This window comes from Oncorhynchus kisutch, linkage group LG28 (assembly GCF_002021735.2).
Source record: "Oncorhynchus kisutch isolate 150728-3 linkage group LG28, Okis_V2, whole genome shotgun sequence".
Lineage (NCBI taxonomy): Eukaryota > Metazoa > Chordata > Actinopteri > Salmoniformes > Salmonidae > Oncorhynchus > Oncorhynchus kisutch.
In genome coordinates, this window is record NC_034201.2 from 7,739,848 (window position 1) to 7,767,389 (window position 27,542).

Consider the following 27,542-nt stretch of genomic DNA (forward strand, 5'->3'; position numbering starts at 1 on the left):
TAGAATCTAAAAGGGTTCTTTGGCTGTCCCCATAGGAGAACCCTTTGAAGATCCCTTTTTGGTTCCAGCTAGAACCGTTTCGGGTTCCAAGTAGAACTCTTTCTACAGAGGGTTCTACATACATGGAACCAAAAAGGGTTTTTACCTGGAACCAAAAAGGGTTCTCCTATGGGGACAGACGAAGAACCCTTTTGGAACCCTTTTATCTAAGAGTGTACTGTAAAAAGGGTGGATGGACTAGTCTACATTGTGTACTCCTTCTTAGAGAATGCACAGCAGTCTCACTCTCTTTCTCTCTCTCTCTCTCTCTCTCTCTCTAAACTTCTATCCTTTTCCGCTCTTAATTTTGTCCCTCCCTGATTAAAATGAGGAAGACACTGTGCATCCAAAGTGCTTACAGAGCAGCAAACAACAGCAGCAGCATGAAATCAGCCTGCCGACCTTCACACAGCTGACAGCCCGCAGAGACACACACACTCTCACACTCACACACACACACACACACACACACACACACACACACACACACACACACACACACACACACACACACACACACACACACACACACACACACACACACACACACACACACACACACACACACAGTTCCAATGAGTCCCAGATATATTCCCTCTCCATCCCTTAAGTTGTGAATCTATCCAACCATTCCTCTTTCTCCATTCTCCTTATGCATGAACATACCGCATCTATTGAAACGTCACATGTTCTCTCTGAACAGACAGTTTGTATTCATTATTGGCCAAATTGTCCCAAACTATCCTCTGGAGATTTGGCCCCTCTAATCCATTCCTTTACACTGAAAGAGCTTACGCAATACTAAGGTTAACATATGGACAAAGGTCATTCTCTCACTCTCTCCTTCTCTCCATTTCTCACCGTGGCATCCCACAGCTCTGAGCCAGCCAGGATGCCAACCATCTCTCCCACTCCATCCCTCACTCCTGTCCTGACCATTGCTACCATGGTTACAATATAGCATCAGCCACTGGGCTCTCTGAAGCTCCATGGTAGAAAGCTTGTCTCCATGGTAACCTGGATTTCCATTCCGATGGTCTAAAAGCCCTAGCTATATGGCACAGAAAATCGTAGCGAAAAACAACAGGGGAATACAAATAATTTCCACTACGTCTATTACGTAATCTGAAGCATCACTGCATGAATTGGCTCTTAAATTAACTCTTGACAGCTACATGTCGGTTGAACATTGAACTGTTAGGCATTTCATGGACATTGTTCTGTACTTTCCAGAAAGATTCCTATGGGAGCACTTGCTTTAATTTGATTTATTTAACCAGGCAAGTCAGTTAAGCACAAATTCTTATTTACAATGACAGCCTTTCCCGATCAAACCCTAACCCGTATGATGCTGGGCCAATTGTGTGTCGCCCTATCACGACCGGTTGTGATACAGCTTGGAATCGCACCAGCGTCTGTAGAGACTCGCCTCTGTCACTGAGAAGAAGTGCCTTAGACAACTGCGCCACTCGGGAGCCCATTCTATGGGAAAATGATTATTAGCATAAACTGTCTATAGGACCTATATAATAGGTGGTGTCAGAGGAAAGCCCATAACATTGTCAGAGACTCCAGTCACCCAAGTCATAGACTGTTTTCTCTGCTACCACACGCCAAGCAGTAACGGAGCGTCAAATCTAGGCCCAAAAGGCTCCTTAACAGTTTCTACCCCCAAGCCATAAGACTACTGAACAATTAATCAAATGGCCACCGGACTATTTACATTTTTGGTTAAGGGCTTGTAAGTAAGCATTTCATGGTAAGGTCCACATCTGTTGTATTCGTCGCATGTGACAAATCAACTTTGATATGATTTTGCTTACCTGTGCTGTAAGTATGGGGTTAGACAAACAAAAATACGTTATGACGTAGAGAATATACAATCACGAACAGAGGTACTTGAGAGCAGATCAAAAGATATAGTCATTAGCTGTGTCATTTCCTGTGTCATTTCCCATCTGGAGTAGAAGTCTCCCTTCCATCTCGCTTTTGTGCATGGTAATCTATCTGTATGGTGATGAGTCATTCAGCTGAGACGCACTCTTACTGACAGTGCAGAGGACGCCTGAGGCATGATGTCATCTTCACCTGGACCACTTGGACCTCAGCCAGAAACCCAGGTTTGTGTTCCTACTGGGCTACAGTCCTACACTCACTCGGCTCTCTCCTCTCCTTCGTCTTTCTCTCTTCATTTTTACCTGAAGACAGCACATCTGACCTGACAGAAAACTTCTCTCTGCAGAGCCCACCCCTCCCCCCGAACAGACTCATTAATGCAGCTCGTTAGGCTCTTAATTCATTGCTGTCAGAGAGAGAGAGAGAGAGGAGCAAGAGAAGATAGAGAGAGGAGGGCAGGAATAAAAATAACCAGGAAGGCTCATATCTCATGGCAGACAGATGCTTTGAGCGTCTATTGGAGTGTAGGTGTTATAAAACCTCTCCCTTACCTCAGTTCCAGGTTCACAACCTCAAAACCAAGCTGCTAAACCACTCAAAACCCACATCTCTTATCCACTAATTAATATCCAAGCAGTTTGGATACAGACCACACAAACTATACAATCTAGACCAGGGTTTCACAAACTCAGTCCTGGTTGATTCAAATAAACAAAGCTTGATGATGAGTTGGTTTATTTGAATCAGCAGTGTAGTGCTCGGAGAAAAACCAAAATGTGCACCCTAAATTAAAAAAAAAAAGTTCTAGGAAACCCCGCCTCAGTCTTCTGTAAACCTAACCCTGGGAAAGAGTTTCAGCGAGACAATTAAACACATTTTATTGACAAAGACACACCAGAATGGCTTTCCAAGAGGTGTTGAGTGTTCCTGAGGGGTTTAGTCTCAGTCCTGACTTAAATTTGCTTGTTATTTGGTATTTTATTAGGATCCCCATTAGCTGTTGCGAAAGCAGCATCTACTCTTCCTGGGGTCCACACAAAACATGAAACATGACATAATACTGAACATTAATAACCAAGAACAGAACTACATGAATTTAAAAACGGCACACACAGCCTAAATATGAGTAGACACTAAAAAATATCTAGGTCAAATAGGGGAGAGGCGTTGTGCAGTGAGGTGTTGCTTTATCTGCAATTTTAAAATCAGGTTTGCTGTTCATTTGAGCAATATGAGACGGAAGGGAGTTCCACGCAATAACGACTCTATATAACACTGTACGCTTTCTTGAATTTGTTCTGGATTTGGGGACAGTGAAAAGACCCCTGGTGGCAAGTCTGGTTCGGTAAGTGTGTATCAGAGCTGTGTGTAAGTTGATTATGCAAACAACTTGGAACTTTCAACACATTAATGTTTCTTATTAAAAAAAAGAAGTGATGCAGTCAGTCTCCCCTGAACTCTTAGCCAAGAGAGACTGACATGCATGGTATTTATATCAGCCCTCTGATTACAATGAAGAGAAAGACGTACCGCTCTGTTCTGGGCCAGTCGCAGCTTAACTACATCTTTCTTCACAGCACTTGACCACATGGCTGGACAAACGAGAGCCTGCAGGACTTGCTTTTTGAAGTGTGGTGTCAAACAAGCAGAGCATCTCTTTATTATGGACATGCCTCTTCCCATCTTCACAACCATTGAATATACATATATATGTATGTTTTGATCATGACAGTTTACAATCTAAGGTAATACCAAGTCATTTAGTCTCCTCAACTTGTTCAACAGCCACATCCTTCATTACCAGATTCAGCTGAGGTCTAGAGCTTAGGGAAAGATTTGTACCAAATACAATGCTCTTAGTTTTAGACATGTTCAGGACCAGTTTATTACTAGCCACCCATTCCAAAACTGACTGCAACTCCTTGTTAAGGGTTTCACTGACTTCATTGTTTGAATCATCGGCATATACTTACTGGTAAAACGTATTAGAACACCTACTCATTCAAGGGTTTTTCTTAATTTTGACTATTTTCTACATTGTAGATTAATAGTGAAGACATCAAAACTATGAAATAACACATATAGAATCATGTAGTAACCAAAAAAGTGTTAAACAAATCAAAATATATTTTATATTTGAGATTCTTCAAATAGCCACCTTTCGCCCTGATGACAGCATTGCACACTCTTGGCATTCTCTCAACCAGCTTCACCTGGAATGCTTTCCAACAGTCTTGAAGGAGTTCCCACATATGCTGAGCACTTGTTGGCTGCTTTTCCTTCACTCTGCGGTCTGACTCATCCCAAACCATCTCAATTGGGTTGAGGTTGGGTGATTGTAGAGGCCAGGTCATCTGATGCAGCACTCCATCACTCTCCTTCTTGGTAAAATAGCCCCTACACTGCCTGGAGGTGTGTGGGATACGCCATCCAGATCCAGATGGGATGGTGTATCGCTGCAGAATACTGTGGTAGCCATGCTGGTTAAGTGTGTCTTGAATTTACCAGCAAAGTACCCCCACACCATAACACCTCCTCCTCCATGCTTTACGGTAGGAAATACACATGCAGGGATCATCCGTTCACCCACACAGAGTCTCACGAAGACACGGCGGTTGGAACCAAAAATCTCAAATTTGGACTCCAGACCAAAGGACACATTTCTACCGGTCCAATGTCCATTGCTTGTGTTTCTTGGCCTCAGCAAGTCTCTTATTATTGATGTCCTTTAATAGTGGTTTCTTTGCAGCAATTCAACCACGAAGGCCTGATTCACAGTCTCCTCTGAACTGTTGATGTTGAGATGTGTATGTTACCTGAACACTGTAAAGCATTTATTTGGGTCAAGGATTGGTAGGATAGTCAGTTTTACGAGGGTATGTTTGGTAGCATGAGTTAAGGAGGCTTTGTTGCGAAATAGGAAGCCAATTCTAGATAATATTAGATAATAGATTAAGATTAATATTGGATTGGAGATGCTTAATATGAGTCTGGAAGGAGAGTTTACAGTCTAACCAGACACCTAGGTATTTGTAGTTGTCCACATATTCTAAGACAGAACCGTCCAGAATAGTGATGCTAGTCGGGCGGGAGGGTGCGGGCAGCGATCGGTTGAAGAGCATGCATTTCATTTTACTAGCATTTAAGAGCAGTTGGAGACCACAGAAGGAGTGTTGTATGGCATTGAAGCTCGTTTGGAGGTTTGTTAACACAGTGTCCAAAGAAGGGCCAGATGTCTACAGAATGGTGTCGTCTGCGTAGAGGTGGATCAAAGAATCACCCGAAGCAAGAGCAACATCATTGATGTATACAAAGAAAAGAGTCAGCCCAAGAATTGAACCCTGTGAGACTGCCAGGGGTCCGGACAACAGGCCCTCTGATTTGACACTGAACTCTATCTGAGAAGTCCACCTGTGGTGGATGGTGCCAGGTTTCCTTCAGATGTGACGCTTGACATTCAGACCAAAGAGTTCAATCTTAGTTTCATCAAATCATAGAATCTTGTTTCTCATGGTCTGGTCCTTTAGGTGCCTTTTGGCAAACTCCAAGCAGGATGTCATGTGCCTTTTACCAAGGAGTGGTTTGGAAGAGTATTCGTGGTTCCAAACTTCTTCCATTTTTGCTCTGACATGCACTGTCAACTGTGGGACCTTATATAGTTGTGTGCCTTTCCAAATCATGTCCAATCAATTGAATTTACCACAGGTGGACTCCAATCTAGTAGAAACATCTCAAGGATGATCAATGGAAACAGGATAAGCCTGAGCTCAATTTCAAGTCTCATAGAAAAGGGTCTGAATACTTATGTAAATAAGGTATTCAATTTTTTAAATGTTTAATACATTCGCACACATTTCTAGAAACATGTTTTCACTTTGTCATTATGGGTTATTGTGTGTATAAGGCTGTAACGTAACAAAATGTGGAAAAATAGAAGGGGTCTGAATACTTTGAAAATCAGAGACAACATTTAAATATCGCTATCCATCAATGAATCCCAGCAATTTTGACAAAAACAATGGATATATGTTGCCTTAAGAGTTGTGCAAAATTGGTAGACTCTTATTCCAAATGATTCACAGCTGACTGGCTGCCAAAGGTGCTTCCACCAAGTGGGGTGGAGGGGTGGAGACATCCAACTATGATATTTACGTTTTTTTATTTTCTTACATTTTGACATTTGAATTCATTCTCACTTTGAAAATGTGGAGTAGGTTGTGTATACAGTGGGGCAAAAAAGTATTTAGTCAGCCACCAATTGTGCAAGTTCTCCCACTTAAAATGATGAGAGAGGCCTGTAATTTTCATTATAGGTACACTTCAACTATGACAGACAAAATGAGAAAAAAAATCCAGAAAATCACATTGTAGGATTTTTAATGAATTTATTTGCAAATTATGGTGGAAAATAAGTATTTGGTCAATAACAAAAGTTTATCTCATAACTTTGTTATATACCCTTTCTTGGCAATGACAGAGGTCAAACGTTTTCTGTAAGTCTTCACAAGGTTTTCACACACTGTTGCTGATATTTTGTCCCATTCCTCCATGCAGATCTCCTCTAGAGCAGTGATGTTTTGGGGCTGTTGCTGGGCAACACGGACTTTCAACTCCCTCCTAAGATTTTCTATGGGGTTGAGATCTGGAGACTGGCTGGGCCACTCCAGGACCTTGAAATGCTTCTTACGAAGCCACGCCTTCGTTGCCCGGGTGGTGTGTTTGGGATCATTGTCATGCTGAAAGACCCAGCCACGTTTCATCTTCAATATCCTTGCTGATGGAAGGAGGTTTTCACTCAAAATCTCACGATACATGGCCCCATTCATTCTTTCCTTTACACGGATCAGTCGTCCTGGTCCCTTTGCAGAAAAACAGCCCCAAAGCATGATGTTTCCACCCACATGCTTCACAGTAGGTATGGTGTTCTTTGGATGCAACTCAGCATTCTTTGTCCTCCAAACACGACGAGTTGAGTTTTTACCAAAAAGTTATATTTTGGTTTCATATGACCATATGACATTCTCCCAATCTACTTCTGGATCATCCAAATGCAAACTTCAGACGGGCCTGGACATGTACTGGCTTAAGCAGGGGGGACACGTCTGGCACTGCAGGATTTGAGTCCCTGGCGGTGTAGTGTGTCACTGATGGTAGGCTTTGTTACTTTGGTCCCAGCTCTCTGCAGGTCATTCACTAGGTCCCCCCGTGTGGTTCTGGGATTTTTGCTCACCGTTCTTGTGATCATTTTGACCCCACGGGGTGAGATCTTGCGTGGAGCCCCAGATCGAGGGAGATTATCAGTGGTCTTGTAAGTCTTCCATTTCCTAATAATTGCTCCCACAGTTGATTTCTTCAAACCAAGCTGCTTACCTATTGCAGATTCAGTCTTCCCAGCCTGGTGCAGGTCTACAATTTTGTTTCTGGTGTCCTTTGACAGCTCTTTGGTCTTGGCCATAGTGGAGTTTGGAGTGTGACTGTTTGAGGTTGTGGACAGGTGTCTTTTATACTGATAACAAGTTCAAACATGTGCCATTAATACAGGTAACGAGTGGAGGACAGAGGAGCCTCTTAAAGAAGAAGTTACAGGTCTGTAAGAGCAAGAAATCTTGCTTGTTTGTAGGTGACCAAATACTTATTTTCCACCATAATTTGCAAATAAATTCATTAAAAATCCTACAATGTGATTTTCTGGATTTTTTTCTCATTTTGTCTGTCATAGTTGAAGTGTACCTATGATGAAAATTACAGGCCTCTCTTGTCTTTTTAAGTGGGAGAACTTGCCCAATTGGTGTCTGACTAAATACGTTTTTGCCCCACTTTATATGTAAGGGACAAAAAGGATTTGAATCCCTTTTTAGATACAATTTTTAAGGCTGCAAAATGTGAAAAACGTTCAAGGGGGTGTAGATCTTCTATAGGCACTCTATCTAGGCTAAGAAACCTACACTTTGCAGTCAGTGCACAACCCCCAGTGCACACATTTCTCCTGCAGGGGGTTTTGACAGGCGACTCCCTCCTTGTGCTTTGTCAGGGAGTGGGAGGCTGGAGTTGCCAGGATTCAGTGGATTTAGCAGTCTCCCACTTCAATTTTTATGCCACCTACTCAGCTCTCCCATCTCCGTGCCTTAGAGGCGGTTACCCTATCCTTAGAGGCGGTTACCCTATCCTCCTCTCTAATTCCCGGGCCACCCCTAAACCTTCACTGATAAACTGAACCCCCTGGCATAGCCTGTCTCCCCTTCTCCGATATCAAACCACGAACCTTGACCCTAGCCACTAACTTGAACCTCTGGATAAAAATCACAGCCAACCAGAATATTGATCCTGATATTACACTATCCTCCCCATAGGAATGCATGATAAGATCCAACCCAGTGTAGGCTCGGCCCTAATGTATGTGCTCTCTGACACCTGGAGTTGGGAAGGCAGAGGACAACGACAAAGGACTAGTCAGCCCTTCCCCACTCTGAGGGGCCGAAATGTTTCTCTCTGTTACAGTATTCAGAGGACTGACTCTTGAATGTGATAGAATAATACTACATTATCCATGTCTGGTATCTCTCTGAAACTTGACCACTGAGGATAACTCTGATGCTATCTACAGTTGAAGTCGGAAGTTCACATACACCTTAGCCAAATACATTTAAACTCCGTTTTTCACAATTCCTGACAGTCTTAGGTCAAGTTAGGATCACCACTTTATTTTAAGAATGTGAAATGTTAGAATAATAGTAGAGAGAATGATTTATTTCAGCTTTTATTTCTTTCATCACATTCCCAGTAGGTCAGAAGTTTACATACACTCAATTAGTATTTGGTAGCATTGCCTTTCAATTGTTTAACTTGGGTCAAATGTTTCGGGTAGCCTTCCACAAACTTCCCACAATAGGTTGGGTGAATTTTGACCCATTCGTCCTGACAGAGCTGGTGTAACTGAGTCAGGTTTGTAGGCCTCCTTGCTCACACACGCTTTTCCAGTTCTGCCCACAAATGTTATAAAAGACTGAGATCAGGGCTTTGTGATGGCCACTTCAATACCTTGACTTTGTTGTCCTTAAGCCATATTGCCACAACTTTGGAAGTATGTTTGGGGTCATTGTCCATTTGGAAGACCCATTTGCAACCAAGCTTCATCTTCCTGACTGATGTCTTGAGATGTTTCAATACATCCACGTAATTTTCCAACCTCATTTTCCTACCTCAGCTTCTTTCCTAACTTACTTCTTTTCTTTACTATGTCGATATAGGGCTCGTTTTACCGTGGATATAGATACTTTTGTACCTGTTTCCTCCAGCATCTTCACAAGCTCCTTTGCTGCTGTTCTGGGATTTTTGCACTTTTCACACTCAAGTAAGTTCGTCTCTAGGAGAGAGAGCGCGTCTCCTTCCTGAGCGGTATGACAGCTGCGTTGTCCCATGGTGTTTATACTTGCGTACTATTGTTTGTGCAGATCAACGTGGTACCTTCAGGCATTTGGAAATTGATCCCAAGGATGAACCAGACTTGTGGAGGTCTAAAACATGTTTTCTGAGATCTTGGCTGATTTCTTTTGATTTTCCCATGATGTCAAGCAAAGAGGCACTGCGTTTGAAGGTAGGCCTTGGAATACATCCACAGGTACACCTCCAATTGACTGAAATGATGTCAATTAGCCTTTTCAGAAGCTTCTAAAGCCATGCCATCGTTTTCTGGTCTTTTCCAACCTGTTAAAAGGCACAGTCAACTCAGTGTATGTAAACGTCTGACTCACTGGAATTGTGATACACCTTCAGATGTTATACATGTAATCAAATGCCTTCGTTCTCTCTCTTACCCTCTTTCCAGCCATGGAGGAAAGTTGATGATCAATTCTCATTTGCTAGGCTCCTAGGCCTCTGGCCTAGTAAGCATCTCTTTGTCAATGCTCTGCCTTTTAAGTTAACCTTAGAATCGATATGCCTCGAATAAGGCTTTGTTAATGTCAGTGTTGCCTACATTAACATGTATGCCTTGTATGTGAAACCATTCATTTTACAAAGTTATTAAATAATACTTGCTCTGATATTCGCTCCTCATGACCATTCGTTGATCTTAGTCAGCTTGATTGCACATGTTCCAACTGAAGCCTCCTGCATATGGCTAATTATCTTTATAGAGTTAGAGAAACATTTGAATAGGCTAATTGCTTAGCCTTATTACGAGTTGCACGTGAGGTATGTAGAAAATCATCGACACAGTATATACACATGAATTACTGCCCACTACACCAGCACACTCCGCTGACAGGGTCTGAACAAGCAGCAGTAATCACCAGAGGACAAGGGGTGAGGGCAAATGACAAAAAACGCTGAGAGCCATGAGAAAGGATGGAGAGCCATGGAGGGGAGTGTGACTGCGAGGACAGATAAGGGGCTGAAGGAGCGTGATGTAATTGCTTGATTTCGAGACTCACGATACCCTGGAGCCATTGAGAAGAGAGAGAGAGAGAGAGAGAGACAGAAAAAGAGAGAGCTAGAGCCCTATATACATAAACTTGCAAATATATTTGTTTCCTAAAGTAAGGTGGTTCATTTATTGATGCTCTATGTCTGTCTGTCTGTCTGTCTGTCTGTCTGTCTGTCTGTCTGTCTGTCTGTCTGTCTGTCTGTCTGTCTGTCTGTCTGTTCTGTCTGTCTGTGAGATACAGAGAGAGAGAATGTGTGTTTTGTTAGTTATCTGATTGAGATAGTTAGTGGATGTGTTTTGTTGCTTGCAAGGGTGCATTTGGCTGAGTGTACTGTTGACGTATACACATGCTCCTATGGAAGAGGAGGAGGGATGGCTCCAGTGTGCAGGTTTAGGGATGAGGAGTGTCAGCCAGTGTTATGTCAATCAGTCTGCTGGAGAGGTTAAAGGTGAACTACCTTTAACCGGCAGACAACTGAAAATAGCCCCACAAGATCACTACCTCCCTAGAGTTGAAATGTTTTAACATCAAATCGGAGTCGGGCCTCAGAGAGTGCTGAAATATGAATGCACAGCTAGCCTAAATATGCTGACCAGCAGGCTTTCACCAGGCCTCAACAGGGGAGCACAGAGAAAGACAGTGGTGGGAGAGAGAGAATGAGAGCAAGAGAGAATGATCGAGAGAGAGCTGGGAGGGAAGGTAGAATAAACGGAGCGGTGGAGTGGTACTTTTTGTGTGTTCATTAAGAAAGCGATCGATGGCTGCTACACCTTAAACAAAGCCTTCATTTTGTTTCTGCTCCAGCCACAAATCTATCATCCCTCTCCTCCGGATCAATTGGCACTAGAGAGCATGTCTGTACTGACAGCAGGATGCAGAAAGATCCCTTTTAAAACACAATACACTACGGGATCAGGTCAGAGTTTTGTGCAGGCCAGTCAGGTTCTTCCACACCGATCTCGAGAAACCATTTCTGTATGGACCTCGCTTTGTGCACGGGGGCATTATTATGCTGAAACAGGGAAGTGCCTTCCCCAAACTGTTGCCACAAAGTTGGAAGCAAAGAATCGTCTAGAATGTTATTGCATGCTCTAGCGTTAAGATTTCCCTTCACTGGAACTAAGGGGCCTAGCCCGAACCATGAAAAACAGACCATTATTCCTCCTCCACCAAACTTTACAGTCGGCACTATGCATTGGGATAGGTAGCGTTCTCCTGGCATCAGCCAAACCCAGATTAGTCTGCCGGACTGCCAGATGGTGAAGCATGATTCTGCATTTCCACTTCTCCAGAGTCCAATGGCGGCGAGATTTACACCCCTCCAGCCGACGCTTGGCTCTTGTGCTGACGTTGTTTCCAGAGGGAGTTTGGAACTCGGTGGTGAGTGTCGCAACCGAGGACAGAGGATTTGTATGCGCTTACGCGCTTCAGCACTCGGCGGTCCCGTTCTGTGAGCTTGTGTGGCCTACCACTTCGAGCCGTTGTTGCTCGATTTCATACACCGGTCAGCAACGGGTGTGGCTGAAATAGTCTAATCCACTAATTTGAAGGCGTTCCCACATACTTTTTGTATGCCAAAGTAGCAGTTGGAAACAGTCAAGAAAAATGACAGAACAATGCTGTCAGCAGATAGTGTCTTCAAGACTACAGAGCTTTGAGAGAAAATGAATGTGTGTTGTTTCAAATGAAGACACATAAGACATACCTATAATAGGGATCTTACAGGCTAATTCAGGTAACAGGCCTAGTCACTGACTTCATTTTCAGGAAATAAAAAGCCTAACATATGTCGAGTAGGATAGCTATATGTTGCATGCTGTGGTATAAGCAATGTGTGTCCACGCAAGTTAACACAAGAAGTGTCATAACAGCGTGCCCCCGATATACACTCAACAATTCATCTGGCAGAACACAAAGCAGCTTATCAAATGGCTTCAGTCAGTCAGGACAACATTAACCACAATTAACCTAAAAGCTATGCCAACAAGATCTACTAACACACACATACCCACTACCCACACCTACACTATCCCCCATAACATCAATCACAATCCTCTGGTCGTTTGACTGCTTCATCTTTCACTGCTTCACCCTTCATATTGCAATCTAGAGACATAAAGGGACTCGCGTGAGTAGCAACAATCAGACATTTTTATTGGAGTGTTTTAATCTTCCAAAACAGCACTGATTGCGCAGTCAGTCAGGCAACTAGAGATTGGTTTCTATTTCTGTAGCTGCTGTGTCTAAATGTGTACTCTGTTTAAGGGAGAAAGCGGGGTAAACAGATGCTGAGTGAGATAGGGAGCGATACCAGGAGCAGAGACAGGAACAGAAAAGGCCAGCACACTCCAGACTGGCCCTGACCTGCAGGCAGCACAGCTCCAATGAAGGAAGGACAGGAGGAGAGGAGAGGAGGGGGGACGAAGGAGGGAGAGATACTGTATATGTGGGGGAAGGGAGGCAATGGCAGCAGATCCATTTGTGTGTGTGTGTGTGTGTGTGTGTGTGTGTGTGTGTGTGTGTGTGTGTGTGTGTGTGTGTGTGTGTGTGTGTGTGTGTGTGTGTGTGTGTGTGTGTGTGTGTGTGTGTGTGTGTGTGCGTGCGTGAACAGTGTGTGCGCATGTGTCACTGTGCATGCAATGGGGATGTTACAGGGGTTTATCTGGATGGGACATCATTCACACACCAGCATATCAGCATACATCTGTAGGATGTGGCAGGGCTTGCAGACAACGAATTACAAAGGATAACGAATTACAAAGGGAAACCCAGCCATGAGATTCCCAGTGATGCAGAACTCCCAAACGATCTAAATGCCATTTATGCTCACTTTGAGGAAAACAACAAAGTCCTGCATGAAAGCCCCTGTTGTTCCGGATGACTGTGCGATCTCGCTCTGCGTGGCCGATGTGAGTTAAACTTTTAAACAGGTTAACACTCGCCAGACAGAACACCAGGGTGCGTTCTCAGAGCATGCGCAGACCAGCTGGCAAGTGTCTTCATGAGCAATTTCAATCCCCCATTGTTCAAGTCGGTAATCCCAACATGTTTCAAACTGACCACAATTGTCCCTGTTCCCAAGAACTCCAAGGTTACCTGCATAAAGAACTATCGCCGTGTAGCACTCACATCTTTAATTATGAAGTGCTTTGAAAGGCTGGCCATCAACAACATCATCCCAGACACCCTGGACCCAGTCCAATTCACATACCGCCCCAACAGATCCACAGATGACGCAATCTCAATTGCACTTTACACTGCTCTCTCCCACCTGGACAAGAGGGGAAATAACTATGTGAGCATGCTGTTCATAGACAACAGCTCAGCACCATAGTCCCCTCAAAGCTCATCACAAAGCTCAGGATCCTGAGACTGAACAACTCCCTCTGCAACTGGATCCTGGAGGTCCTGATGGGCAGCCCCAGGTGGGGAGGGTAGGCAACAACACCTCCGCCACACTGACCTTCAACAGGGGCGCCCCTCAGGGGTGTGTGCTTAGTCCCCTCCTGAACTCCCTGTTCACCCACGATTGCATGACCCAATAGATCAAGTTTGCTGACTACACAATGTTGATAGATCACTGACAGTGATGAGACAGCATACAGGAAGGAGGTCAGAGACTTGGCAGTGTGGTGCCAGGACAACAACCTCTCCCTCAATGTCAGTAAAACCAAGGAGCTGATCAAGGACTACAGGAGAAAGAGAGGAGAGTATGCCCCCATCCACATCTACGGGGCTGTAGTGGAGCAGGCCAAGAGCCTCAAGTTTCTTGGCATCCACATCACTAAGGACAACATAGTCCACCCACACAGTCTCCTCATACCCCTCAGGAGGCTGAAAAGGTTTGTCATATACAGCTGCACCATCGAGAGCATCTTGACTGGCTGCAAGCCTGCATCACTGCTTGGTATGGCAAGTGCATCGCCCTCGACTGCAAAACGCTACAGAGGGTGGGGCGGACCTCCCTGTCTCCCAGGACCTCTATATCAGGCGGTGTCAGAGGAAGGCCTGAAACATTGTCAAAGACTTCAGCCACCCGAGCCACTGTTCACTCTGCTACCTTCCAGCAAACGATACCGGAGCACCGGCTCCCGGACAAACACTCTCTGAGTAAGCTTCTATCCCCAAGCCATAAGACTTCTAAATAGCCATAAGACCATTCAATTGTTCATTAAATGGTTACCCGGAGTATCTGCATTAACCCTATCTTGCACTGACTCTATGCACACTCACAATAATATACAGTATATACGCACTATACACACTCTCACGCAAAACCCACACACATTCACATACACACACACACACACGCACACGCACACTGCTGCTACTCTGGTCTTTATTTGTATTTATATTCTTATCTAGTCACATTACCCTTCCTTTATGTACATATCTACCTCAAATACCTTGTACCCTGCACATTGATCTGGTACTGGTACTCCCTGTATATAGCTTCATTCTTGTTGCTATATTTGATTTTTTTGATATACGCATCGTTGGGAAGGGCTAATAAGCAAGAATTTCACGGTAAAGTCTACATCTGTTCTATTAGGCACATGTGACAAATACCATTTTATTTTACATCTCACACACCATTCTTTATTAAAACCTCAAATGCACTCCCACAGAAAAGCCATAGGGTGTGCACATGTGTGTAATGCTGCATGTGTTTGTGTTTAAGAGAGAGGGAGAGCGAGATATAAGGGCCTCCTACACTTTCCCTGCACACTGAAGCTGAACATGACAAAAGCGTAGCATCACTTTGTTACAACAGAAGGGACTCAAAGGATTTGGTCAGAGAGTTTTGAGCACAATATACTCCCACACAGACACAGACACGGGCTACGCTACAGCGTACAAAGAGGAGTCACAAAGGAAGATTTGACCACATTATCGTGACATAGGGTCTGTGATTCACGCATTTCTCAGAGGCCAAATGTGTGGCTGCTATATCCTCAATCCAAGCGAAATCCAAGCGTTATGTTTGTAAGTGCCAATATTAGCAAATGTTTACCGAATCCATGAAAGAAACCATCCACTGAATTGAGAAAAGTCTCACTCAAGAAATAGAGTTTATAATTTCTCCCTATCTGGCCAGCATAAGCATTTCCATTTGACATTCTGGACAGAGAGTTGACCATCCTGATAAACTGGTAACCAAACAAAGCTTTTGATGAGAGTCAGACTACAAGTGCTGGAACAGACATGGACCATATGACCATACCAATTCAGTTTTTTGACTCCATAAAGCAGTTTATCTAGAGATGCTTCAGAATAAGACTTCACTCAAGGTGCAGCACAAATTTCAATGGATGTCAATGTTCAATATTACACAAACCGATCTATCATATCTATTTCCATAGAAACAACACAAATCTCCATTTTTCATTTAGATAACATCAGATACATTCCCATTTTCAAAATCCATAGGGAACCACCGAAACCATACCAAATATCAACATGACATAGCTGTATCTGACAAATCTATCATCAGACCAGTCAGTCAACAACCACTTCTAATTGGTGCCTACCATTATATGATGCGGATGCTTCTTGGCTTTCCGGACGTTGTTGATGAACCGCCGGCCCATTTTTTTGGCATACCACACGGAGACGAACATCCTGCCTGAGTGCTGAACACTGAGCCGCCGTGGGGATCCTAACAAACACCGTTCACCTCCCAAAATGATGGACGAGCCGGATAAGTGGGTGGCAGAGAGAGAAGAGAGGAGGTGCTCTCAAGGGGCGTTTCCTCTCAAAAAAACATGACAAATTCATAAACCCATATTATATCAAGGCAGTTTGTCTGCCACATGACAACATTACTAGGAATATCGGTATAGCCTGGGAATATCTCGATGTAAGTGAAAAATACTTAAAATAACCTCATACTAAACATGCACTTTCAACTAATGCAGAATTAGGCCAGCCTACTTCAACAATAGAAAGACAAAAATGGCAACAATACCCCTGATATCAAGCATTGGGCTGGGAAGGCAGATAGCTTTACATTCAAAGCCAGACAAACACTTTTAAATCCGGGGGTACCACAGTCCCGGTCTGGGTACCAAAAATAACTCTGGAGAGGCGGAATAGAGTTTGGACTCCGGCGACAATGTTCCTTCCACCCCCTGCTCTGCTGTGTAATCCAAGTGTGGAGTCGGTCATTAGAGGAATCCTCAACACGGCGGTTTGGGTGGGATTGTATAGCCTACCTGTCGGTCTGATAATTAACCTACTGTTCAAATATGAGCAATAGCGCTATTTTGAACAGCTGTCAAAATAGGCAAGCCTACGACCGGGCTACGTATTTGCATCTGCATCTAATTTGGGCAAACAAGCTAAAAACACATTCGTCTTCTGGATATCTCGTTCTGATCTAAAACGGGTTATTCTTTATTCTGAGGTGCGCGACCGGTGTCTCCCTTCGAGCTCCATCCTCCGCTTTACAACAGCCCGCTGTAGTCTCTCTCTCCTGAGCGAATATCCCCTGTCTCTTTACCCTTGTCCTGTGCTCACTGAGATACAGTTTATGCTGCTGCAGCGGCTGCTGCTCCCCCCCCCCCCCCCGGGGAAGGGGAAGTGGGAAAGTTTTATGGCAATTATGATGGCGGGGGATGGGTGTTGATTGTGTTAGTGGTGTCGATGTTTGAAGAGGGTAGAGCTGGGGTTGGGGTGGGGACTATGGCACAAGGGGTGATAAACCTAAATTGACATTTTAATCTAAAGTGAAACACTCTGCAATATGATTGGTCGTACATGTTTAATATCCCCGTGGTCTGCTCAAAGCGCAATCTGCACCACTCATCAACTAAACATGGCATAGTAGCAACCCACTCGACCATCCTAGCGATTTACACAGTGTTATCACAATGCAGTGCAGTATGTACGGCAGACATGCAGCCTTCCAATGAGCTAGTCCTCTAGCAGGCAGCGCCAGTCTGTCTGTCTGTCAGCCAGTCAGTCTGTCTGTCTGAGCTGAGTTTGACAGTGCTCCACTTCCAAGCTTGTCCGACTCTACAGGGCTGTCACTTTACTACAGTATCACTGGGACCAGAGAGCACATATTTAACGTTGAATTCAATATTCTGTTTCTCTCTCTCTCTCTCTCTCTCTCTCTCTCTCTCTCTCTCTCTCTCTCTCTCTCTCTCTCTCTCCCTCTCTCTCTCTCTCTCTCTCTCTCTCTCTCTCTCTCTTTCTCTGTTATGTCTGTGTCCTCCCCTTCCCTCCTCACTTCCTCCCCACTCTGCTGCAGTCAATAAAGTAAGCACCATGGACAGCAACACAGGACAGAGATGGAGCGCTAAGTAAATGCATAAGTGCACGCACACACACACACACACACACAAGCGCACACACTCACACATGCACACACACATACACATGGGAGTTATGTAAGGACATGCAAAGCTGACATAGTCATTGTGTGTGTGTGCCATTCAGAGGGTGAGTGGGCAAGACAAAAGATTTAAGGGCCTTTGATCGGGGTACGGTAGTAGGTGCCAGGCTTCACCGGAATGAGTCAAGAACTGCAACGCTGCTGGGTTTTTCACACTCAACAGTTTCCCATGTGTATCCAGAATGGTCCACCACCCAAAGGACATCCAGACAACTTGACACAACTGTGGGAAGCATTGGAGTCAACATGGGCCAACATCCCTGTCGAAACGCTTTCGACACCTTGTAGAGTGGAAGGTTAAGAAGGTGTTCCTAATGTCTTGTACACTCAGTATATATGCACAAGTGCACGCGTTCACACACACAAGCACACACACACACAAGAGTTATGTAAGAACATGCAGCGCTGACAGCCTCACTTTGGTAAATACAATACCTTTCTCCCCCTCTTACCTCATTTTCTCTCACTTCCAATTACAGGGCCCACTCTACTCTCTACTCTCCCTCCCACTACGATCCCCCCTCGCCTCTATCTAATGCTGACGATTCTCTCCTCTTCTAGCGCGCATCGTCTTTGCCTTCCTCTGCTCTCTCCTCTCCCCTCCCCCAGTAGACCCGGGCTGCTCCTGCACAGTAATTACATTGGAGCTGCAGGGACGCCTTTAAACATTTATTAAAGAAAAGTAAGGAAGATGGAGAAAATGAATATACAAGTCAGATACAGAGAGGAGTGCAGAGAGAAAGAGGGAGGGGAGGAGAGAGGCAGGGAATAGGGAGAATGCAGGGCCCCGGTGGAATACACTAGAGAACATTTTTAATTGAATTCTTGCAGAAATAAATGACTGGGTTACTTTACTGTAACCCAAACATGGCAGTTAATCTGAGGGTCAAACGAACTGAACTCTAATAGCATACATTACATGGGAGGCGAGGGAGAGAGGGAGGATGCTGAGCAGAGTGCGGGGGGGGGGGGGGGGCAGTTGAGTGATAGAACAGTATAGTGTAGTGAGTAAAGTAGGCTAATGTTGAGTGTAGTGCAGTGGATGGGGGGAGTAGTATTGGGTAATAAGGATCAATATAATCATGTATAAAGAAGGGTTAATACAACAAAAACACCCCATTGGATTGGCGCTAAAAGCCAATCCGTCAAATATCCTGTCAGAAGGCCCTATCATAAACAGGTCTAATTTAGACCTAATTTAGATCTCAGACTGAAAACAGTCTTAAGGGCTCCAAGCCAAAGCACCGTGACGCTGGTGCAGTCATCTCCATAACTGAGGAGGAGGGTTAAGCCAGCATCCTTACAAAAACACGTAAAATTTGCAGTTTGACGTGTTGATCTTAATTTTGACGTGTAACTATATTTTCACACGTATTACACGTATTTAGAGTTCACGTGTTAACACCACCTTTCACTAGTGATATGTTCACGTGTTAACACCACCTTTCACTAGTGATATGTTCACGTGTTAACACCACCTTTCACTAGTGATATGTTCACGTGTCCGAAAACCACGTGTTTTTGTTTTCACGTTATTTTTTTTTTGTAAGGGCAGGGCCATCTCCTGTTGCCATGCCAACCCACTGCAGTGCTTCCTGAGGCGATCCTACCCATAAAGCATAAGAACAGTGCAGAATAGGGCAGGAGTCCTCAGTGTTGTTTGCAAACTGAGCACATTTAAGCACCTAGCAGCCAACGACACCACAACTGCTGCCATCTGCCTATAAAACTTACATCAATGTCTTCCTGTCAATGCAGAGGCAAGAGTGTGTGGGTGCGGGTGTACGTTTGTTGGGGGAGATAGAATTTATTGGATCACTGCTGACTGTCTGGGGAGGTGAATCCCTAAGGCGCACTCTACACAATGCAGCATCACACCACAGCCCATATTGACACACACACACACACACGCACACACGCCATATGGGGATAAATGTGTTAAAACCTTTTTTTTCTCACTCCCTCCTCACCCTTCCTGCCTTCTTCATTTCTAATGAGCTGCATATACACTCAGCGGCGAGTTTATTAGGTACACCATCTAGTACCAGGTCGGACCCCTCTTTGTCCCAGAACAGCCTGAATTATTCGGGCATGGAAACATTGCTCAATTGTTATTAAGGGACTTAACGTTCCCCACACCATTACACCACCACTACCAGCCTGTACCGTTGACACCTGGCAGGATGGGGCCATGGACGCCAAATCCTGACTCTGCCGTCAGCATGACGCAACAGGAACTGGGACTCGTCAGAGCAGGCAATATTTTTCCACTCCTCAATTGTCCTGTGTTGGTGATCGCGAACCCGGTGTGGTTGTCTGCTGCAATAGCCCATCCATGACAAGGACCGATGAGTTGTGTGTTCCGAGATGCCGTTCTGCACGCCACTGTTGTACTGCGCCGTTATTTGCCTGATTGTGGCCTGCCTGTTCGCTTGCACAATTCCTGCCATTCTCCTTCGACCTCTCTACAACGAGCTGTAGGACTGCTCGATGTTTTTGGTTTGTTGTACCATTCTCTGGAAAACTCTAGACACTATCCTGCGTGAAAAGCACAGGCCGCCGGTCATTTCTGAGCTACTGGAACCAGCGTGCCCAAGCTGGTCTCCAAGCATTTCATATTATTTTGTATGTAAATCCGAGACACTCCATTTAGTATGATGTGTTACATTTTGTATGGTATGTATTAATTTATGGATGGCCATCACACTTTTTGTATGATATGTTACGAATTCTAGCTAGGTGGCTAATGTTAGCTAGGCTAGAGGTTAGGGTTAGGGGTTAGGTTTAAGGGTTAGAGGGAAGGGTTAGCTAACATGCTAGGTAGTTGCAAAGTATCTCAAAAGTAGTAAGTAGTTGAAAAGTTGGCAATTAGCTAAAATGTAAAAGTTGTCTGTGATTAGATTCCAACTTGCAACCTTACGTTTACCATATAATGTCTAGTCTATGAGACCAAGCTGGCGCGCCTGGCATCATCAAAGTCGCTTAGGTAACTCTTAGGTAACTTGTTTTGCCAATTCTAACGTTCAATCAAACAGTAACTGAACGCCTCAATGCCAGAATAATGGTCCAACAGCAACTTCAATTTGTTCACAACAACTCATCACAACTCAACTCATCATTAAACATATGCATCACTGTTTATGCAGCATGGTCACCTTTTCAAGGTTATAAAAAAAGAGATGATAATTCCACAGTTAAACACTGCCCCCTCCTGGCCACAGTCAATCCTTGCTGCCCTGGCCGAAAGCTCCATTGAAATATACAGTACTTCACAGAAGGATTATCCAAATGTCCATATCATGTAGATAGATCATTGACACAATATCACAACTGACCTTGGCAATCAGCCAGTCAAATAGACTAGGCAGCCAATGCTTCTCAGGTTGGGACTAGAGGGAGTGCAGCTACGACTGGAAGTTACTTCTCGTAGCAGGTTAGGAGAGAGTTTTAACTAACCCTAAACATTTTCTCAACCTTATCCTAAGTCTCCTAACCTGCCACGTGAATTATACTAACCTGCTGAGTAAATGACCCTAACCTGCTACGAAAATGTCACTTCCGGTCGTAGCCATACTCCCTCTAGTCAGAACCTGCTTTTCACCACAAAATAACAATATTAGGAGCTTATCACATGTTTTTCACCTGGATTCAGAACAGAGTGAAATTTCACACATAAAAAAGTACACAGACATTAGCTAAGTGGATACTGCAGAAGATGTAACATCGCTCTGTAGCAAAAAACATCATCTGCAATGTGAGAACGACCAGTCCAAATGATGGTTCTGTATGAGCATGACCACATTATGACCACATCACATACAATAGAGATCCTATTACATTACTAGAGGGGATATGTCATATGCCCTCAAAGTTCCATAATGGAGTAAAAATGGCAGACATCTTGGTCAGGGAGAAATCCAAAACCAGTCTAATTGAATGAATGACAGTAGAGGCATAGGGGAGGCATTTCCTGCTTTTACTTATGCAGCAAATTAAAAGTAAGGCATATGATTTATCAGAAATTGTGTATTGGAATTATAGTCAACCTAAAATATAGTAATATAATTATAAATACAGTTTATACAGGTTTTATAAAAATATTCTGTATGAATAGCCTCTAAAATATATGTAAAGAGATGTCGTTTTCTTGGAAAGCTGTCAGTGCTATTATCTGATACAATAGCAGTATTTGTTGCATTCACAACTTGTCTAAATCCTATCATCAACTGATTCCAGCCAGTGTTTGGTTGCGGATTGACTTCATTGTTGAAATGGAATGTTTGCATACTGGCAGTTAGTGTGAAAAATGAATGGAATCATTCCCTCAAAACTGGCTGGCTAGCTAATTAACATACATACAGTGCAGATACATTCTTCACAGTCATCGTTTTACACAATATCTTAACACAGCACTGGCAAACCATGGTTGAATAACTCCCTGCCCAACATGGCTGACCTTTGGACCATCATCTCAAGGTTAATGTACATTCTAGTATTCTAACTCCTGCTCACATGTCACAGATGAGCACTATGACCACAGCGAAGATGACCTCATTATTACAACAGACTGTGATAAACTGTGATAATTACAACCAAGCTCGACTTGCAGGACTGATGTCACAATACATGACAAGTAAAGATGTAAGAAAGCCACTGCGATGATGATGATGATGATGATGGTGAGGACAGAACAGAAGCGCTGTGAGCATCAGGAGGTGCTGTGCTCTTACCAGTGTGGAAACAGCAGAGGTGTACATAGGATTGTGGCCTGACGACATCAACACCGGCTGCAAAACAACAGAGGAGGGTAAAGGGTAAAGAGGAGGGGTAACTACTGGTGAGGAAGTAAGAAACAAGGAAGGGGGTGAACTGAGAGGAATCGGTATTAGCACAGCAAAGAAAGCGAGTCGGGATAAAATAGTATAAATGGGAGGTGAGTAATATTAAGGCAATACACTGAGAGGTTATATTGCAGAGTGGTAGGCAGGTGAACATACAGAGAGAAGTGCCCAACCCCAAACCAGGAGGAGGAGGAGTGACGTAAGTAAACAAAGGAAGGATTATACAATTATTCAACTGGAATAGAAGGGGGTTAGTATTGTTTGTTCAAACAAGGCAGAGTGGTAGGAAAGAGAGGGAAAGCCAGGCGATAAGAAGGCGAGAAACAAGAATGGAATCGGGACATGGACGTGGAAATGCAATCAGGTTTTGTGCAAAAACAAAATTAAATAAAAACACAAAAAACCTGCAGTCACCATCATTATTCCTGCCATGGGGTGTAGCATTCCAGATTCTAAACTGTATAACGGCTTGATCTCTCCTCGTCCAATCAGCAACTAGGACCGGAGTTATCCATTTTAAAATAAGGACCAGTGATGATTATTGTACCATTAAAGCCGGACTTGTAATTGTTTTTGATGTCAACAAACGGAACATTTCGCCTGAAGTCAATTCAGTTTCTCCAGTGCAGAAATTTAGTTGCTGTTCCTCTTTCTTAACACATGAGGGGGCAAATGAGACCGTGATAACGGATCTAACAGTCTCAAAGTGGAGGCAACAAAGTAGGGCAGTATTCCAAAGTGTTGCAGGTGCAGTAACCTCGCACCTGCACAACTTTGTGCCCCCGGTGTCACAGGAAGGCCAAGAAGATCATCAAGTACCCCAGCCACCCGAGCCACGGCCTGTCCACCCCGCTACCATCTTGAAGGCAGCGACAGAACACGTGCATCAAAGCTGGGACCGAGAGACTGAAAAACAGATTCTATCTCCAGGCCAAAAGACTGTTAAATAATCATTACTAGCAGGCCTCCGCCCAGTACACTGCCCTGAACTTCAGTTACTGTTACTAGCCAGCTATCACCCGGTGCTCAACCCTGCACCATAGAGACTGGTGCCCTCAGAAAGTATTCACACACCTTGATTTTCTTCATATATATATATAATAAAGTAAAGCTGAAATGTCTTGAGTCAATAAGTATTCAACCCCTTCGTTATGGCAAGCCTAAACAAGTTCAAGAGTAAAAATGTGCTTAACAACTCACATACCCACATACAGTGCCTTGCGAAAGTATTCGGCCCCCTTGAACTTTGCGACCTTTTGCCACATTTCAGGCTTCAAACATAAAGATATAAAACTGTATTTTTTTGTGAAGAATCAACAACAAGTGGGACACAATCATGAAGTGGAACGACATTTATTGGATATTTCAAACTTTTTTAACAAATCAAAAACTGAAAGATTGGGCGTGCAAAATGATTCAGCTCCCTTAAGTTAACACTTTGTAGCGGCACCTTTTGCTGCGATTACAGCTGTAAGTCGCTTGGGGTATGTCTCTATCAGTTTTGCACATCGAGAGACTGACATTTTTTCCCATTCCTCCTTGCAAAACAGCTCGAGCTCAGTGAGGTTGGATGGAGAGCATTTGTGAACAGCAGTTTTCAGTTCTTTCCACAGATTCTCGATTGGATTCAGGTCTGGACTTTGACATGGCCATTCTAACACCTGGATATGTTTATTTTTGAACCATTCCATTGTAGATTTTGCTTTATGTTTTGGATCATTGTCTTGTTGGAAGACAAATCTCCGTCCCAGTCTCAGGTCTTTTGCAGACTCCATCAGGTTTTCTTCCAGAATGGTCCTGTATTTGGCTCCATCCATCTTCCCATCAATTTTAACCATCTTCCCTGTCCCTGCTGAAGAAAAGCAGGCCCAAACCATGATGCTGCCACCACCATGTTTGACAGTGGGGATGGTGTATTCAGGGTGATGGTGATGAGCTGTGTTGCTTTTACGCCAAACATAACGTTTTGCATTGTTGCATTGTTCAATTTTGGTTTCATCTGACCAGAGCACCTTCTTCCACATGTTTGGTGTGTCTCCCAGGTGGCTTGTGGCAAACTTTAAACAACACTTTTTATGGATATCTTTAAGAAATGGCTTTCTTCTTGCCACTCTTCCATAAAGGCCAGATTTGTGCAATATACGACTGATTGTTGTCCTATGGACAGAGTCTCCCACCTCAGCTGTAGATCTCTGCAGTTCATCCAGAGTGATCATGGGCCTCTTGGCTGCATCTCTGATCAGTCTTCTCCTTGTATGAGCTGAAAGTTTAGAGGGACGGCCAGGTCTTGGTAGATTTGCAGTGGTCTGATACTCCTTCCATTTCAATATTATCGCTTGCACAGTGCTCCTTGGGATGTTTAAAGCTTGGGAAATCTTTTTGTATCCAAATCCGGCTTTAAACTTCTTCACAACAGTATCTCGGACCTGCCTGGTGTGTTCCTTGTTCTTCATGATGCTCTCTGCGCTTTTAACGGACCTCTGAGACTATCACAGTGCAGGTGCATTTATACGGAGACTTGATTACACACAGGTGGATTGTATTTATCATCATTAGTCATTTAGGTCAACATTGGATCATTCAGAGATCCTCACTGAACTTCTGGAGAGAGTTTGCTGCACTGAAAGTAAAGGGGCTGAATAATTTTGCACGCCCAATTTTTCAGTTTTTGATTTGTTAAAAATCACAACCACTTCATGATTGTGTCCCACTTGTTGTTGATTCTTCACAAAAAAATACAGTTTTATATCTTTATGTTTGAAGCCTGAAATGTGGCAAAAGGTCGCAAAGTTCAAGGGGGCCGAAAACATTTGCAAGGCACTGTAAGTTGCATGTTTAATGTATTTTTTTTTTATAACTAAATCATCTCTGTACCCCACACATGCAATTATCTATAAGGTCCCTCAGTCGAGCAGTGAATTTCAAACACAGATTCAATGACAAAGATCAAGGAGGTTTTCCAATGCTTCGTAAAGAAGGGCACCTATTGGTAGATGAAAAGCAGACATTGAATATCCCTTTGAGCATGATGAAGTTATTAAATACACTTTGGATGGTGTATCAATACACCCAGTCACTACAAAATCACACGCGTCCTTCCTAATTCAGTTTCCGGAGAGGATAGAAACCAGTCAGGGATTTCACGAGGCCAATGGTCACTTTAAAACAGTTAGAGAGTCGAATGATAAGAGAAAATGGATGTAGTTACTGGATGGATGTAGTTACTGATTTTAGTTACTCCACAATGGTAACCTAATTGACAGAGTGAAAAGAAGGAAGCCTGTACAGAATAAAAATATTCCAAAACATGCATCTTGTTTGCAGTAAAACTGCAAAAAATGTGGCAAAGCAATTAACTTTTTGTCCCGAACACAAAGTGTTATGTTTGGGGCAAATCCAATACAACACATTACTAAGTACCACTCTCCATATTTTCAAGCATAGTGGTGTCTGCATCATGTTATGGATATGCTTGTAATCGTTTAGGGCCTGGGGAGTTTTTCAGGATAAAAATGAAATGGAATGGAGTTAAGCACTGGCAAAATCCAAGAGGAAAACCTGACTTAAATCTACTTGAAAATCAATGGCATGACCTGAAAATGGATGTCTAGCAATGATCAACAACAAATGTGACAGAGCTTGAAGAATATTGAAAAGAATAATGGGCAAATGTTGTACAATCCAGGTTTAGAAAGCTCTTAGAGACCAGATCCAGACAGACTCTGTAATTGCTGCCAAAGATGTTTATACAAAGAATTGATTAGGTGTGAATACTTATGTAAATGATATATTTCTGTATTTCATTTTCAAGAAATGTGGCTGTCATGTTTTCAATTTGCCGTTATGTCGTTATTGTGTGAAGATGGGTGAGAATTGCTTTTATTTAGTCCATTTTGAACTGAGGCTGTAAGTCAAAGGGTGTGAATATTTTCAGAAGTCACTGTAAATCGTCATTGAACACTGGTCAATTTAAGAACGTTTACATGTTGTTTATCCACTTCATTTGTATATGCTGTATTCTAGTCAAGGTTCATCCTATATACAGTGCATTCGGAAAGTATTCAGACCCCTTTTCCACATTTTGTTACGTTACAGCCTGATTCTAAAATGTATTTGAAAAAAATGTGTTCCTCATCAATCTACACACAACACCCCATAATGACAAAGCAAATAACGTTGTTTTTTAAAAATATACTTTTGCAAATGTATCAAAAAAATTTAAAACTGAAATATTACATTTACATACGTATTCAGACCCTTTACTCAGTACTTTGTTGAAGCACCTTTGGCAGTGATTACAGCCTTGAGTCTTGGAAATGATGCTACAAGCTTGGCACACCTGTATTTGGGGAGATTCACCCATTCTGCAGATCCTCTCAAGTTCTGTCAGGTTGTATGGAGAGCATTGTTGCAAAGCTATTTTCAGGTCTCTCCAAAGATACTCGATCGGGTTCAAGTCCGGGCTCTGACTAGGCCACTCAAGGACATTCAGAGACTTGTCCCGAAGCCAATCCTGCATTGTCTTGGCTGTTTTCTTAGGGTCGTTGTCCTGTTGGAAGGTGAACCTTCACCCAAGTCTGAGGTTCTGAGTGCTCTGGAGCAGGTTTTCATCAATAATCTCACTGTACTTTTCTCCATTCATCTTTCCCTCAATCCCGACTAGTCTCCCAGTCCCTGCCACTGAAAAACATTCCTACAGCATGATTCTGCCACCACCATGCTTCACCGTAGGGATGGTGCCAGGTTTCCTCCAGACATGACGCTTGGCATTCAGGCCAAAGAGTTCAATCTTGGTTTCATCAGACCAGAGAACCTTGTTGCTCATGGTCTGAGAGTCCTTTAAGTGCCTTTTGGCAAACTCCAAGTGGGCTGTCATGTGCCTTTTACTGAGGAGTGGCTTCCGTCTGGCCACTCTACCATAAAGACCTGATTGGTGGAGTG

General features: G+C 43.5%; 1 protein-coding gene across 1 annotated transcript in view; it reads right to left on the reverse strand.

Moving 5' to 3' along the window:
- LOC109872705 (disks large homolog 4-like) overlaps window positions 1–27,542 on the reverse strand; it is a 62,866-nt gene that overhangs the window by 19,916 nt on the left and 15,408 nt on the right. The window contains 1 exon segment of the mRNA XM_031808620.1: window positions 22,491–22,547. Within this exon segment, the coding sequence (XP_031664480.1) occupies window positions 22,491–22,547 (57 nt within the window).